Below are 17,401 nucleotides of genomic sequence, written 5' to 3' on the forward strand. Positions count from 1 at the left end.
TTAAATATGCTAACAGGATTTTCTTGTAAAAAAACAACACTGGCACATTAACACTTTTGCTGCTGTGGCTGAAGCTTATTTTTACTCCTGGGCAAGCCCCCCCTAGGCGAATGGGAGGGGGGGCTCCTCTCATTCATTCCAGTGCTTCTTGTAGAGCCAAGCACCATACAGGATTGTACTGTGATTAAAAAGCAAGTACCCGTTCTTTACTCCATTTGTTCCCGAGTAAAAATGACTCAGGAAGGCAAATGCAGTTTTCCATAGATCCATGGGCACAGTCCCACTTTTCACTGATGCCCACTGGAAAAATATGTTTGGCTTTCTATGGAGCAGCATTATTCCCATGTGTCCAAATTAAGGGATTCAGCCAATGCTAGCAAACCCCTGGAAGCAGTTTTTTAATGACCACTAATGTGACAGCCACTGAGGAGCAGTAGTGTGATAGGAAGCCTAACAGACCTTGGGAATACAGAAAAGAGGGCAGGACAGCTCAGGGAGGGAACAGACCCACTGCAGAAGAGAATATTGAGTCCAAGGGAGGGGGAAGCACAAGAAGGAGACTCATAGTGACTCCATCTTAATTATACCTTGTGTGGGGGTGGGGGTGTCTTTGAGTCAGCGTTGACTCCTGGCAACTGCCTGGATGAGTCCCAGCAATCTTCTTGACAAGATTTTTGGGAATGGTTAGCCCTTGCCTTCTTCTTCCCAGGGCTGAGGGAGAGACACTGGCCCAAGGTCACCCAGCTGACTTTGTGTCTAAGCCAAGGCCAGAACTCACAGTCTCCTGATTTCTAGCCTGATGCCATAGCCACCACACAAACTGGCTGTTAATTACACTTGGCATAAGTTACGTGGGAGAATTACTTTGGTAGGCTTGCACGATATATTACCCTACCAGCAATAAAATCTTTCCAGAAATCCAAGTGGATCTTGTCCCCTGAGTTGGCCAGCCTTGCAGGGCTTCACAAACAGTTCAGAAGTTGGACTAGGAGCAAGGGAGATCCAGATTCAAGTCTGTCCTCAGCCATGGCAGCTATTAGGTGACTTTTAGGCTCCCTGACCCAGTGAGCTACCTAGAGTCATTGGGAGTTGGGCGGCATACAAGTTTAATTTATTATTATTACTTCATAGAGTTGTTGTTATTGTTATTGTGGGGAAAAGTAGGAGGATGGGATGACACCTTGATTCCTGATTGAAAGGCAGATGTAAATCTAATAAATACATAATGAGTCTAACTTTGTTTACATTTGGTTACAGGTAGTCCTCGGTTAACAACTGACCTGTTCAGTGACCGTTCAAAGTGAGGACTACCTGTATTTGTTTATTTTGCATTAGTTATATCCAGTCTTCCAGTCCCTCACAGAATTTCAGTGGCAACTCACAATCACAAATTAAAACCAGCAGCAAGCAAAATGAGTTTTGTGTGATCTGGTGCCTTTCAACTGTGTTGAGCTTCAACTCTCATTATTCTCTCATTGGTTGTACAACTGTGATCTAATCTGTCCAATATATCAATGTTAGGTAATCTGGTATCTCCAGAAATTTTGGACTATATGATTAATAATTCCTTATAATTATTATAACAACTCCTTATAATTCCTGGCTGTTAACCATTACAACTAAGGAAGTTGTAATTAAAACATTTGGGGAGCACAAGGTTGTATTTTCCAATCATAGTTTATTGCAAGCCAACAGCCAGGATTTAAGAGCCATGGCAGCTGCTCAGATCAACTGCAGCATATAGAAGCATGTCACTGAATGCCAATGCGATACATGCTTTAGATCTACTGATGCTGGTGATCACAATTCACGAATAAGTCCACAAATGGAGCACTTTTTAAATATTTTGTTATACTGATGAAACTTCTATCATACCATTATATTTTTCAGTGGGCCTCCATCCATGCAACCAAACATAATGCTTAAAGCAGCCCTATATGAATGGATTATTATAATCATGCTTGCTACTGTCACAGCAGAATCTGTCCATGTGAGATGGCCACTTGGGAGGACTTCTTGAAGTCCCCTTGTCAAGGGGAAGATGCTTTTCAATGAGTGTGGCATATCCAGCTGGGGTAATCATTGATATGATCCAGTCATGGGAAATTTGAGGTCTAGGCACAATATCCAATCATCAAAGATGACAAAGTATCAGATATGTGGGAAAGATCTGTAAAATTAGCTACTCCCTTCACAGAGTTTCCATACTGCCCATGGAAGTAGACAGATGAAATGCTTTCCCATCTGCATATACAGCTTGAGTAGCTTTTAATAAAATAGTTATTTTTACATTGGGGCCTTTGACACATTCATGTATTGACTGTCAGTGTGAGTTTTAATTTGTGTGTTTTCCGGCAGTGTTGTTTGTGTTGGTGGGGACGGAATGTTCAGTGAAGTGATACATGGTCTAATTGGAAGATCTCAGAAGGATTCAGGCATAGATCAAAATAATCCCAAAGCACAGTTAGTCCAATGCAATATCAGGATTGGCATAATTCCTGCTGGTAAGAACTGCAACATGGTGAACTTTTACTGTACATTGTTATAATAAATTTACCACCTTGGACCAAAATGAAAAAGCAGTATTATTTATGTGGGGCAGCATAATGGTCAGCTAGGAACCTCAACACACACGGAGCCTTGCCTAGAACTAGAACTAGAACTAGAATTAGGCTTAGCTTAGATTGCCTAATATTTATTGAAACCTGTTCACACATGCATTTGTGAAGGGAAAATGGGGGTATAGAAATGAACAGAAAGGCAGTATTCCTCCTCAACTTCTCTAAGGTCATCCAAACTTATGGATGGGATGAATCCACTGAGAACCAGACTAGAGCCCAGGACTTGCACCTTTTTCTAGAGATTCAGTCTATGTATATGAATGCATAAACAGTTGTAATATTGTGGCACAATTAAGATTTCAAGGGACATCAAACCTTCATAGAACCTCAAAGACGCTATACCCATGTTCTTTCCCTTGTTTTGGAGATGCCACTTGAAATCCAGAAGGGGTCTCCGGGTGCAGAGAAAATTCTTTGGTTCTAGAACCATGAAAAGCATACCTTGTATCACAGTTCTTATTATGTGGAAGTCTTTGAATAGGATCAGAACAATATGGATGCATGAAACGTGGAGAGTATCAGACTGGAGAAGGCCAATTTAGGGGATGAGTTTTGTTTTAATGCAAAAGCTCCCTGTTTTGTGCTTTGTGAAGATTACTTATTGTCATATGATTTATGATTTGTCAGCATACTCCTTTTATGGGATTCTCCATTCTCATAATAAATTCTAGCCTCTAAGTCATATGAGACCTTAACAGTTGCTAGTATACCCAAACTGATAATTAGTAGTATAAAAAGTCTAAGAAAGCAAGAAAAGCATATACAGCATGATTTCTTTATAAATTGACATGCTAAGCTTTTGCATTTGTTACGTTCAATTTAGACAGCTAAAAAAACAAGTTAATATTTTAAATGGTTAGAACATTCCCAACTGTCTTCAACGGCTACCTGCTGTATTTCAGACTGTGTAATGAAGGTTTGTCATTACTGTGTGCGAAAGCACCGGTGAAGAAAAAACTTTAAATCTTGAAGAACTTTAAATCTCAAAAAACAGCATTTGCATGGAAAAGGAAAACAAACCAGGGGATAATGATAGAGCAACCATGTCTGGGCTGCAAAAATCCCACTGATCCTTCCCAGCAAAGAGGTAGAGTCTTCTGTATCTTTTGCTACCAACTAGCCATCATCTGGATTTTTGCAGCCCAGATATGGTACGTATCCCAACACTGTCAATTAGAGTTTCTAAATAATCTTCAAGGCAGTTTATTTTTTAATCTCTGGCTGCTCTTATTTTACAACTGAGCACTAGATTTCAACCTGGTTTCAAGAATCTCTCTTTCGAGAGGATCGGAAGAAAGACTCTTTTTCCAGAAAATTGATTTCCCCATACTCTTTATTTTCTGCCTGAAAATATACCTCTATTGCTTAGAGACCATTATGAATTATAGTTCCTTTTAGATGGGGATAAGTGTTCAAATTAACAGTTAATACAATTAAACCTGTGCTTTCTGGTGGGCTGTCAGCCTGCACTGTTGACGTATTCTATTGGAACCAGTTGACTCTGCCTTGATGTTAATTCACTTGCAGAGGATCCATTGGCATTCACTGTTGTGTAAAAGGTAACCAAAAATGTAGCTGGTTCTGCTTGTTCAACTGCACTTAGTCTGCCTATTTGATAAATCAAACTTTTGTTTAAAGTACACACTATGTATAGTTATTTTGTTCCACTCTTGGAAAGGATTTTCACTGCAGCTTTGTAACAAGGAATCAGTGTCTCTTTCCATCTCATTTGAAGCATTGCCTGGCTTATCAAACAGAGTATAGGAAAGCAAACTCCATAACTACGGCTTTCCAAGCTCCATAAAACAGGTAGCAAGAGAGCAAAATGTGCTTCCAATTCACTGAAGGAAGAAAACTTTGCCCTGAATATCCTTGAACGAATATCCAAATTTTTGCCAATGTCAACACACACAAGATGGTAACCACATGGAAGTTGTAAAGGTCTGGAAATCCAGATAACCCCTTTGCAATAACTTGATAAAACGTTATCTTTATAGATCACCCACCTTGGGTTTGGAGAGGGTGGCTAGCTGTATAATACGGTTGTTTTCTTCTCTTTTGAACTTCAGAACTATCATGGTACAGTAGTTCCCACAGAAGCTAGACGGCTGACTGAACAGCTGAAATCTGTGGCTCTGTGTGGTAGCTTAATCCTCAGTTAAGATGATTTTGTCTTCATAATGTTGAATTACAGATGATGTAAGGTTTGTTTATTTTCCAGGTTCAACAGATTGCATATGCTATGCAACAGTTGGCATCAATGATCCAGTGACATCTGCATTACATATCATTGTGGGTAAGTGTTAGTTTGCTTTCAGGCTCATTGACAACATTTTAAAGACCCCAAGCAAGTTTGTCCAGCATCGTTACTACTTTTGGCAAATGGAGATTGGCTGCAAAGCCAAAACATAGTTGCTGACCACTAAGGTGTCACTAATGCCAGCTGAGGATTTCTCAGAAGCTCTGCTATACCACTAAAATTTGTGATATGATGCTGGCATAGAAGAAATGGCAGTTGGACGTGGCCAGGAAAACATTCTGCTGGTGGAAAGTTATGTTGGGGGACCACTTCAGTTTACAGCCACCCACCTCTCAAAAGCACAGCTGATAGACAGCAGAACATTAGTATCATCTGTTCTATGGGAGCTTTACGTAGTATATCTCCTTGAGGTTATTTATTACCTTCATATGTGACCAGCCTCTAGCTGATTGAGAGTTGGACACTAGCAGTGTTTCCATGTATTCTGTGGAGAGGTTTGCCAAGATATATTTTCAGACTGTATGTATTTTCTATTTTCATTCCATGTTAGCCATAAGTAGAATATGGTGGTCATTATCCTAGTACAGGAGCATCATAATGCTCCTCAGTATAACTAGAATGAATTGCTTTGCTAGACAGTCGCAAGAGTCATAATAGCAGAGCCTTAGTTTGCTGACTAAATTAGTAATTATTAGTTAACACAATGTTTTCAGCATTTGCATTAGAGATCTTCCATCTCAACTATTATATCAATCACTGTAGAACCTCCTCTGATATTTTTATATACATAAAGAGAATGGGGCTTTTTTGCAGACTGTCTTATTTTACAAATGAATACCTCTTGTCAATAGGAGATAATCAACCTCTGGACATTTGTTCAGTACATCGCAATAATACATTTCTGAAATACTGTGTATCACTATTGGGGTATGGTTTTTATGGAGATGTATTAAAAGACAGTGAAGAGAAGCGCTGGATGGGTCCTGCCAGATACGATTTCTCAGGTAACATCTTCTATTTTTTTTGCATCCATCCCGTTTATATAAACTTACTGAAAACCAAGTAGTCAATAGATCTCCCCTCCCGCTGCTTTTTAAAAAAAATCTGTTTGATTAAAATTGCAATATATTTAATTAAATCACTGTTCCAGTGTTATGTTGTGGTTAGTTTTGGACTAGGACTGTAGAGACCTTGGTTCAAGCCCTCTCCTAGCTGTGGAAAATCAATAGCTGACTTTGGATCAGCCACTCTCTTAACATAACCTACCTCCCACTTTGGTCTTATTGTGAAGAAAAATGAAGAGAGGTAATCATGTATGCCACCTTGGAGGAAAAAAATGAGATATAAATCTAACAATTTTGAACTTTTTTTTTTCCTATCCCACCTTTCCTTCAGGAGCTCTGAGTAGTATCCCTAGCACAAATTTTTCCCACAGCAACAACCCAGTGTGGTAGGATCGGCTGACTGGCCAGAAATGACCCAGTTAGTTTTTCCAAGCTGAAGGTGGACTTGAGCCTGGGTTTGGGCTTAAAGTTTCCTGTCACAAACCCAGTCATTTGTGACTTATGCAGTGAATCTTGGTTTGATGCAGATCATCCATAGCTCTAACCCATACAATTGTTAGTTTTGTTTTTAGCTTATCAAATTATGTGACTCTAGCCAGTGTAGTTAACAAAACATAGTTCATTGCTTAGAGTGATGCCTGCACTCAACAAAGTCTAGTTAAGCAAATCATAACTTGATGTATTACTGTGATTGGTACTGGCTGATCAGGTCACTCCTCTGTACTACTTGACATCACTTCTATATCATAGTGGTCTGTGTCTGGAAGACGTGGCAGGCGTTGCTTTCCAGATCATTGAGTTTCCATGATAGGAGGTTTATACAGATCACATTTAGATGGTACCTAAAGGAGATCTGAGAGCCAGTTAGTCTAGTGGTTAAGGCAATGGGCTAGAAACCAGGAGACTGTGAGTTCTACTCCGACCTTAGGCATGAAAGCCAGCTGAGTGACTTTGGACCAGTCACTCTCTCTCAGCCCTAGGACAGAGGCAATGGCAAACCACTTCTGAAATCTTACCAAGAAAACTGAAGGGACTAGTCCAGGCAGTTGCTGAGGATAGGACACAATTTAATGGTGAGGAAGAGGAGGAGGAGATGATTGTTTACTAAGAAAGAAGTGACAGGTATGGCTCTAGAGCGTGACTCTCCAAGGAAAAGAATCAAATGGATAACTGCATTAATACTGAGTGCAGAGGTGGAAATTTAACCCAATAAAAATGGCCTTTATGTAAAGAGAACATGTAGACAATGCCAAGATGTTGCATGTAAAAGATCCTTATCTGGTACACCGAGAGAGCAAATAGCATGAAACATTCACAGAATAATGAGCAGATGTAAAATAAGTGTTTCTTCCAGCTCTATGGGAGAATAGGAGAAGACAACAATTAATTATTTCTTCAATCTTTTCTCCCCTTCCAAGGTTTCAAGACTTTCCTCTCCCATCATTGTTATGAGGGGACAGTATCCCTCTTACCAGCAGCACATGCCCTGGGTTCTCCAAGAGATAAGAAACCCTGCAGAACTGGGTAGGCTAAATAACTCAATTCACCTTGAATGCCCTCTGAGTAGAGAGAGAGTAATACATTTGCTAATGTGGCTAAATTCATTTTAAAAATGTAGAAAAAGAAGTTGAGTTAATCAGGCCCAGTGTTCACAAAGGCGATTCTAAGTTGTCAGGCATGAAGTTTTCCACTTACCTAAATTACATTTGAAACACTATTTATGACACACTGACATGCAGCAAAATGAATGGTGTCCTGTTAAGTCCATTTTGTCTACAGAGAAGAAGAAATATTTACTTACACACACACACACACAATTAGAATTTTTCAATACAGAAGTTATGTTTTCAATACAAATGTTAAATCACTTTTGTTCTTCAGGTGCCGTGTTTGCAAGCAAAGTAAACTACAGCTGGAGAAAGAACAGAAGAAGAAGGAAAAGGAGATTAAAAGTAATTTTATAGTTTGTGGGACCTGGGTTATTAATAGTTAGATTTGCTCATTTAGTTTCTAATGCCTCTGTTATTTGGATGACAAATATACAGAAAGATTCAAAATCAGAATGAGAAAAGACTGAATTTAGCTACTGTAGAAAGCCAGAGAAGACTCAGAGGGGTTTATGACCAGACAGAAAAATCTTTCTTCAGATGTATTCTGTTTACTGTTATTCTTTATTCAGTACAAATGCTGATTTACAGCAGATGCTGCAGTTGGCAATGGCTTTCTTTGGTACAGCTTGTAAAGCTATAGTAAATGCAGTATGTTCAATTACCAAACTTGGAACCAAAGGAAGGCTGAAATCTGACTGTATTTATCTTGGTATAAGAGCCACTGAGGTGATTTGGACTTAGTTCTGAGTTGATGTCCACTCTTATGAACTGTAATATAGCTGAACCAGTTTTCACTGAAATCAGTGGAATTCAAGTCAAAAATAATTTGTTCCATTAATTTATCCCCATGTAAAGTGGGGTATTTCAAGCAATACTGGAAAGGAGGAGGAGAAAGAAAAATCTTATTTTTTTCTACCATCATAGAATGGTTATTGAAATACTTTCAGTATCTGTCTGTTATTATCAAGTGATAATGATTATATGTCATCAAGATAGTGTTGACTCTTAGTGACCACAGAGAGAGTTTTTCTTCATGATGATCTAACCTGGTCCTTCAGGTCTTCCAACAGCGGACTCTTTGCCACTGTAACTGAGTCTATCCACCTTGCTGCTAGTCATTCTCTTCTCTTTCCTTCCACCTTTCTCAACATTAGAGCCTTTCCCAGAGAGCTAGGTCTTTGTATAATGTGTCCAGAGTAGGGTAATTTGAGCCTGGTCATTTGTGCCGCAAGTGAGAACTTGGTTTGATTTGTTTGGTGATCCATTTGTTTGTTTTCTTGGCTGTCCATTGTATTCTCAGAAGTTTTCTCCAACACCAAAGTTCAAAAGCATCAATATTTTTTCTGTCCTGCTTCTTCAAAGTCCAACTTTTGCTTCCATAGACTGTCACAGGGAAAACCATTGCCTGCACTAATCTGATCTTTGTAGGTATAGACACATCTCAGCATCTGAGTATCTTTTCCAAGTACTTCATGGATGCTCTATCAAGTGCTAGTCTGTGGCATATTTCTTGACTGCTAGTTCCCTTACTGTTGATATTATCAAGTAGATTTCCAGTTTTCAGCTGACTTCTCAACTCTCGAAGAAACCGCTTGATCTTGCTTCACTCCATGCTGTAAAAGATTCCTGATTTCAGTTAAAGTACAAGAACTGACCAGACTGGGTATTCTTACTAGTTTACAATTCTATTTCAAACCCACGCCAACACTGAAAAAAAAATCTAATCGAAATTCTTGGAATATTGGAAACATAAAACATGAAAACATTAAGCATCCCTGAACTAGGAATGGCCTTTAGACCCTGCTAAAATCCCAAGTCCTATCTCCTATGTGTAACATTACAACTGTTGGTTGGGGTTGAAATGAACAACGATTTATCCATCTGGACTATATTAGAAGAAAGAGCTATATAGGCTGCCTTGAATTCCTGGAAGACAGATTATAAGAAGCAATAAACAAATAAATATGAGGCTTAGAGACCTGTCAATAATATTGGAGCTTTTGAGAAGAAATCAGCACTAATATCCAAACTTGGATTCTAGTTAAAAACAGTTCATGCTGTTCTCTGAAGTCCTATTCTGCTGGGGACCCTGGGTTGAACTATACTTTATATTAATGCTGCTTTAAAAAAATAATGCAAAACATAACTAAATTTATTTTGAAGGAAAAGCAGTCACAGGACTGCCTGGCTAGAATCTCAGACACTGTGCTCCCAATACGTCTGACAGGTATCAGGTTGGGAAAATTGCCATACATTACTGCACCCATTATGGAGTCAACAATGTCTTAGAACATATTTCAAAATCCAAATGATACCAAGTTGAAGATTTGAGTTTCAACTCCTATGTAAATATATCTCTTTCAGGGGATGAGGAAGGAGAATGGAAGGTTATTAGAGGGAAGTTTCTAGCCATCAATGCTGTAAATATTAGTTGTGCCTGTCCACGGAGTCCTAAAGGCCTTTCACCAGCTGCTCACCTGGCAGATGGCTCTGCAGACCTCATTCTAGTTCATAAATGCTCCCGGTTCAATTTTCTAAGGTACCTCTTAAGGCATACAAACCACCATGATCAGGTGCGTATTTTTCTCTTCAACAGTTGAACAGAGGCACAAGCTAATGTAGATTAATAGTCTTGTGGTGAAACACAAAACAGTTGTGTAGTTTACAAGAAGTACGGATAATAGCTAGACTTTCTGCAACTTACAAGTCAGTGAGTGCTTCATCCCAACATCCTCCAGTTATGTATTGTGCATACTTGGAGGCAGGGAACCTAATTGGGTGGTTATTTTCACTGATACTGCTTAGTCCTTGCCAGCTTCATGGATGGGGCTATATAAACGCATAGAATCCAGCACCCCTTCTGACTAAGTGGTCTCCAATTAAACTTTTCCCTCACTTTTAAATAAGTGAACATCTGTCATTCATCCCTTTGTAAAATAAATAAATAATGCAGAGCTTTTGGTGACCCTACTGAAGTAGGAATCGAAACCTGCCCACCAAGTACGGCAGCTCCATCTATACCAAGAGCGGGATGGGAACAGCATCGCACTGATACTTTTTAAGGGCAGCTCTGAGACTGCAGGAAAGTGGGTCCCATGTGTCTATTACACCCCAAGCCCAGGGATAACTCAGACGCGGAGAAATGAAGACAACTCCCAGACTCAGAATTAGGGAGACATTATCTTCTTCTCAAGATAAGAAATCTGTATTTGGTTTTGGGAAAGAGGAGGTAAAGACCATGGTTTCAAAAGCCAGCCTAGAACATTCTCTGGCCTCATCAATAACAGCTCTCATTTTTGGTTCACAATTCAGGGGCATTTTGCTGTTATTAAGAGCAGGTGCAGTGAACAACGACAACCTCGATCTAATAAGTAAAAGTAGAAAAAAGTGAAGCCATTCAAGGGGAAATTAACTACCAACACCCAGACTGGGTGTGTCACGAGGAACAATGCACAACCAAAGTTTGCGTAGCAACTTATTTATGAATTCATTCCATATAATTCAGTGAAGGATTGTTGGACGTGCATCAGTTGAATGATTAACAAGCGGAGTTTTCCAATATTAAACTGAATCTGTAATAGGACACGTTCTAGGAATAATAACCAGTGTTGGGGAAATGTTACTAAGAATCCTGTAGGTACTGTGTTGGTTGCTAATCCTAACAATGCCAAAGTGATGACACATGCACTGTAATGCTATGAGACAAGTTACACCCTTTCGTACTTGTGCCATAATGTGGCTCACAAACACTTAAGGGGCAGTATTTGCGCATTTAATCCCTTGCCCCCCCCCTGCAGCTATGCCTAATAACCTAGTTCTTCTTTTCACTTGGTGATGGCCTCTTTCTCTCTCCATGAACTTCTCTGGGTAGCATTGGACAATGTTTCACAGTTTTCCTTCTGTAAAATGGGGCATAATAGAATTCTTGAAGAAGGAGCAGATCTAAAATTGCTTGTATATAACAAATCTGCTTCTGCTTCTGCTTCTGCAATGGCATTCAACCAGTTTAATGTAGCTCAGGTGAAAATGGCAGCAAATACAAAAATTACCTGCTTCATCTACAGAAACTGTTTTCTACATACTGTATAGTTTTTTCTGCCGGGTAGAGAAAAGGTTGTTAAGGAAATTGGATTTTATAGCGCAATTATCATAATCCAGACTTAGATATGCATAAACCTATTGAAATGAATGTCTGAGTACACCTAACTATATTTTACGTTTCAGTGCTAAGTGTCATTTAAACAAAATTTTAGTTAAATGCTATTTAGACAAAAAATCTCAGAAGACTGACATGTCTTTTGACAATTTTTAAGGCAACAAATGCTGTAAATTGCTTCCTGTAATTTCTCTGCAGTTTGACTTCAGCTTTGTGGAGGTTTATCGGATTAAACAGTTTCGCTTTACATCAAAGCACCTTGATGACGGTGACAATGACGACCAGGATACACGGAAAAAGCACTTTGGTCAGTTCTGTAGAGACCACCCAGCTTGCTGTTGCCTCCCTCCCAGCAGTACCTGGAACTGTGATGGAGAAACCCTGGATTGTTCCACTGTTGAAGTCAAGTGAGAACCTTTCTTTGAAAAAATGAATCTATGAATATAAAGAGATTAGAGCAATGTTTCTCAACCTTGGGAACTTGGTGTTGAGAAGCTCCCAGAATTTCCCAGCCAGTTGACATCCACACATCTTAAATTCCCAAAGTTAAGAAACACTGGATTAGAGTGTCATTTATGCATTAGTTCTTTCCCTGATAGGGTTTGAAAAATTGACAGCGTACTTTCACTGCCAATAGAAATCTGGTGTTTTTTACATATGCCTAGCTGTGCACTCTTAATTTTAAAAAATGAGATGTTTTACATCCTCTCACCTCAAAAATGTCAACGAGTTTTATTAAACAGAACTTTAGACTCCTATTTACTGCCTCTCACGGCAGTTCCCAGGACAGGAGAATGTTTCTTTCAGTGCTGAAAGAAAAGGTTAAACCTCCTGTTTTAAAAAAGTCATCTTCCCAGCCAGAGTCCAGTGCATGATAAAAAGAGATAATGATAGTTTGTTCAACCAAACTTAGTTAAACAATACCTAATTAGTCCTGGGGAATTCATTACTACAGAATCTGGTGACAGTCACTAATGTGGATAGTTTTGAAAGGGGATTAGAGAAATTCACAGAATACAAGTCTATCAAGGGCTACTGATCTTGAGACTCAGGGTTGGGAGCAACCTGAATCCATTGGTCTGGTTCAAACAGTACACTAAGATATATACTATAATTTACAAATTTCAGGCCAAATCCCAAGCAACTCCGTTTCTGACTTATATCTGAACCCAAAGTGTATATTCTTTGGCCTCAAGGTGCTAGAGCTCAGTCCAGTCAATCTAAAAGTTAATAAGAGATAAGAATGTATATGTGAAAATATCTTAATTTTGGCTGGATTATTCCATTTATTAATTACTGGAACTTATCCAAATAAAAAAATAGATGGGGAAAACATAAGATATAGTTGTACTTGGTATCTCAAGTTGCCATTCTGAAGAGGTTGTTACATTGAATGACTGAGAGTTTTTAATTGTTAATTGTTATTAATGATTGGCAGATTAGAATTGATGCAATTTTATCACATGAAAACTTCTACAATTTCTTACATTTGCAGGGTTCACTGCCAATTAATTAAACTCTTTGCAAGAGGAATAGAAAAAAATCTCAAACCTGAATCAACTTACAAGCAACTTACCTGAGCAATTAATTTAAGTCAACATTCCAAAAACATGAAGTAAAAGAAGGCAACATACAGACAAACAAGCATTTCAAGCATGTTAATAAATGTTTTTAAACTTGATACATTTTTCCGGTCAAATTTTAATTTTGGATTGATTTCTTTTCAATTAATGTCTTCAAAGATGGTGGATTATTTTAAATTATTTTAACGTAGAGCAGGGAAGGAGGTTTTTGGCTGATACTTGCTTTCTTTGTTACAAAAGTATTCTGTGGTCCCTTGTAGTAATAACTAGACAATGCAACTTGATGACATTACTTTGGCCTTGAAAATAAGTCTACAAAAGTAAGTAGATTAACTTGCTGAAAGTTTGTCTGCTGTGTTTCTAAGCTAGATGCTCCTTCTCTTAGGTCAGGATAGAAAAACAGATTATTATTATTATTTAATATAGCCGCCCACTCCAGTAAGTAATGGGCAAATTCTTTTATTTTTTTTAAATGGTTTCTGCCAAGCAAGAAAACTAGAAGCTTAGAGCCAGTGGCACAGTTCCATTCATCTCCTTTCAGTACAGTATCAAGAGTGGATTGGTGAAAGAGAAATGGAAAAGTTTGTTTCTCAATCTTGGCAGCTCTAAGATGTGTGGACTTCATCTCCCAGAATTCCCCAGGCAGCATGTAACTTGTTTCATGCACACTACTATTGCTACTGGACAGAACTGCCTCGTTATTTTTACCAATTGGTAGGCTAGTTACCTTTTTTAATTTAATATTGTTACATTTCTTTGGAACCCATTTAAATGAACACAGTATTTATACAGGAGATCACTTTCTCTGAAAGGAAAAAAAAATCTGGATATAACTGAATATCAGTTCAGGTTTCAGGTGGGTAATCAATTGCATGTTTAAATTAATCCCCTGCTAAAACAGTGTTCTTTATATCTAGCATGTATAAGAAAAATAAAAAAAAATAGACTACCTCCCTGATATCCTAGGCTTCTACCTGCACACAGAGCATTTGATTCTACATCTCTAGCCTGAAGGGTATTGTCAAGTAAACCCCCTCGGTTTTGCTGATAAACAAACTGGCCAGAAAGTGCTAGTATCACCTTTTACATGGTTTTGTAATGACCAAACAATATTTAAATGCTTAGACTGAGTCTAATAGCTGGTTAAAAAACTACTGAATTCATATAGAATTTAACAGATGGATACTATATTTATTTTGATATTCTGGATTGGTACATGATATTGTGGAGTGAAACTGCCACTGGTATAATCCTAAGTCCTCTTTGCAAGGGAGTTTGTGTTACAGAAGGAAAAATAGGACTTCTGCACAGGGGCCCACAAAGATAATGAAAATATATTCATACCCTTTGTAGAAGTTTTATATATTATTTGGACCAAACTTTGCTTTGTTCTGCTGTCTTTGAAATTGTATAGCTGAGAGGTCTGTTTTGAATAATTATTTTTTTATTTTTCTTCTATGTGTTTGTTTTTCTTGAGAATGCTCCATTCTTCTGTTCCCCCACCCCCTCAGTGGATTTAAAAGGAAGCAAGTACTGTTGAATTCAGTGGGAGCTGATTTCCATATAAATGTATAATATTCATTGTGAGAATTGTAGGATTCCTTGTATTTTCTTAGATGTCTATAATATCCAGTTAACATAAATGTAATGTTTGATAATAAGTCATTGTTCCATTACTGTACACATCAGTAATGGTAAACAAGTGTAGTGAACATATTTCTACAATCCTCCATAGGTTAGTTCAGTAATTTGGGATACAGCAGCCAGTTATTTCAATGAAATGTTTCTCATGAACAATATCCACTGGTTACCTTCCTGGGTCCCCAACCCACCCCAAAATTAATTGCTTGGAAATTGGTCCTGCTGAGATTATATTTAGCTGCTAGACATGTGAATAGACAACTAAGTGATTGCCACCAAAAACATCTGTATAACTCAAAATTGTGTCATTGCTGAATTATTATTTCTTTTGCCAACTTTGGTTCTACTCCAATGCTCCCAAGTTATTTTCCATTCAGTTAAATGAAGGAAGTATCTTTGTTGGATATTTCTTTGTACCTAATGCTTCCTTTACTGGAAATTCAATGAAATGGAGACCTAGTTTTTGAATCATTTTTAATGTACACTTGCTTAAGTTTCCCAGATATGTTTGTAACTCTAACTCTAGTTTATGGTCTTCAGCAGTATGATCTACCCTTTCAACATCAATATTGGCTTGAGTAAAAGAAAAGGGTTCTGTTCTCTTTAACATGTTTTAGGATAGGTTTAATATTGATTGGTATCCCAACAATTCAAAAAAGCCAGGTAAATAGCAGGGTTATTTTGCCAGCAAAGGGATGAATTGTGTAGTGACAAGTATTTGCTGGGAAATGTTCCAAGAACAGGAACAAATAAAAAAGTATGACTATTCCAAATTTTCAATAATCAAGTTTTGAAACAGAATCAGTAACGTTAAAAAAAAAAACCTCAGTAAACAAGCTGTTTAAAGGTTGGCTTGTAGTAATTTTACAATTATAAGATTAGCATGAGGTAATCTGCTTAAATAGCTTTCTGCCTTCCCTGGGGTGAGGGCACTGTTATATAGACAATTTTATTAGGACTGATCAACATATCAGCTCAATGTAGTTGACCAGACCTTATATTGTTACCAATATTCTGTGTCACACAGAACCCAGTTGTAGCTATAAAAGTGACTTTTCAAAATCAGAAAACAACGTGACTATCCAGCACAGTTGCGAACTCATGCTAAGCAGACATCGGAGTGATCACTGTTTCCTCAAACTGTTACAAAGCACAATTCATGCTTCATGTAGTGCATTAAGTATTTCTTATTATAAAGCAATTTCTCTCTATATAGAATGCAATCCTCTGAATGCTGATTTGAGAGTAACCTCATTAAACTAGCTGGGGCTTGGTGCTTAGAAAATGTACAAAGAGGTATTCTATCTGACTTCTTAAAGCTTAGTTTAAAAGTACAATCAGCATTCTTAACATGCCTATGTTTGGTGGAGAGCTCCATGTTGCTGTGGGGATGAATTTATCAGTCTTGCTGGTTTCAAGATTGAAATGCAACTTTGTTTTTAAACTGAAAAATATTTCTGGAAATAAAATTATACTGCAGATGTCATGTGCATTCCTCTTGTATCTGTCCAAGTTCCTGTATTCTCACTTTATCTAAACAACTTTTCTCTCCTGCTGAGTCACAACACTACCAACCATCCTTGACTCAGCAAAGAACTATATTCTGCTTGTATTGCTTCTGTTTCAAGATGCTGCAGTCACCTGACTTCCTTCCAAGGCAGCCTTTCTCAACCTTAGCAACTTTAAGATGTATGGACTTCAGCTCCCAGAATTCCCCAGCCAGCCATGCTGGGAGTTGAAGTCCACACATCTTAAAGTTGCTAAGGTTGAGAAAGGCTGCTCCACGGTAACAGGTGATAGATTTTATACACCTTGAAGCTGCTCTTGGATGATGTGGGATAACAGAACAGCTGAGGATAATCTGTCCCACTTGTGGGCTGTAGATGACATGAAGGGGGCTTCAGGAGATCCAGCAGAAGTAAGTTGTCAGAATATATTTGTGTTGTAATCAGGTTCCAGTGGAGAAAGGCATACAGTTTCTCTGTTGCAGCCATCAATGAGCCATTCCCCAAATTCCCTCCGAGATCATAATGTCGGCCTCTGCACTTTACTATATTGCCCCTTGGGGTGTAAATGTTCTCTGCAGCAGTCATGCAAGAGGGTCACTTGGAAATATCAATCACTGTTTCCCTTTCCAAAACAATGAGGAACAAAATTAGCCACCCACCTTATAGGTTGTTCTTGTGGGGAAAATAGGATTATGCACACCACCATGAGTGGTACAAATAAAGATCGGATATAAATCTAGATGATGATCTGAAATTAATAGAGTATGTGGATAATCTTCATATATCCAAATTTACCCCTACCCAGTACAGAGTGGCATTTGGGGCTCTCCCAAGGCTTGGAGGGAACAGAAATGAACCAAATAATTGTTTCTCCTCTACTTCTGAAAATGAAGTAAAATCCAGCTCCATAATAGCCAAATAGATGAATGGCAGCTCAACTGTTCAGAATATATATTTT

At 38.3% G+C, this 17,401-nt stretch overlaps 1 protein-coding gene across 1 annotated transcript in view; it reads left to right on the plus strand.

The window, feature by feature from the left end:
• Positions 1-16,421, plus strand: part of CERK (ceramide kinase) — a 40,800-nt gene extending 24,379 nt beyond the window's left edge. Inside the window, exons 6-13 of the mRNA XM_063307949.1 lie at positions 2,359-2,504; positions 4,843-4,917; positions 5,733-5,885; positions 7,364-7,469; positions 7,827-7,897; positions 9,920-10,128; positions 11,910-12,118; positions 13,207-16,421. Coding sequence (XP_063164019.1) covers positions 2,359-2,504; positions 4,843-4,917; positions 5,733-5,885; positions 7,364-7,469; positions 7,827-7,897; positions 9,920-10,128; positions 11,910-12,118; positions 13,207-13,291 — 1,054 coding nt within the window. The 3' untranslated portion in view covers positions 13,292-16,421. The remainder of the gene's footprint in view (positions 1-2,358; positions 2,505-4,842; positions 4,918-5,732; positions 5,886-7,363; positions 7,470-7,826; positions 7,898-9,919; positions 10,129-11,909; positions 12,119-13,206) is intronic.
• The last annotated feature ends 980 nt before the right edge of the window (positions 16,422-17,401 follow it).

The sequence above is a fragment of the Candoia aspera genome, chromosome 7 (genome assembly GCF_035149785.1).
Source record: "Candoia aspera isolate rCanAsp1 chromosome 7, rCanAsp1.hap2, whole genome shotgun sequence".
NCBI classification, from domain to species: domain Eukaryota; kingdom Metazoa; phylum Chordata; class Lepidosauria; order Squamata; family Boidae; genus Candoia; species Candoia aspera.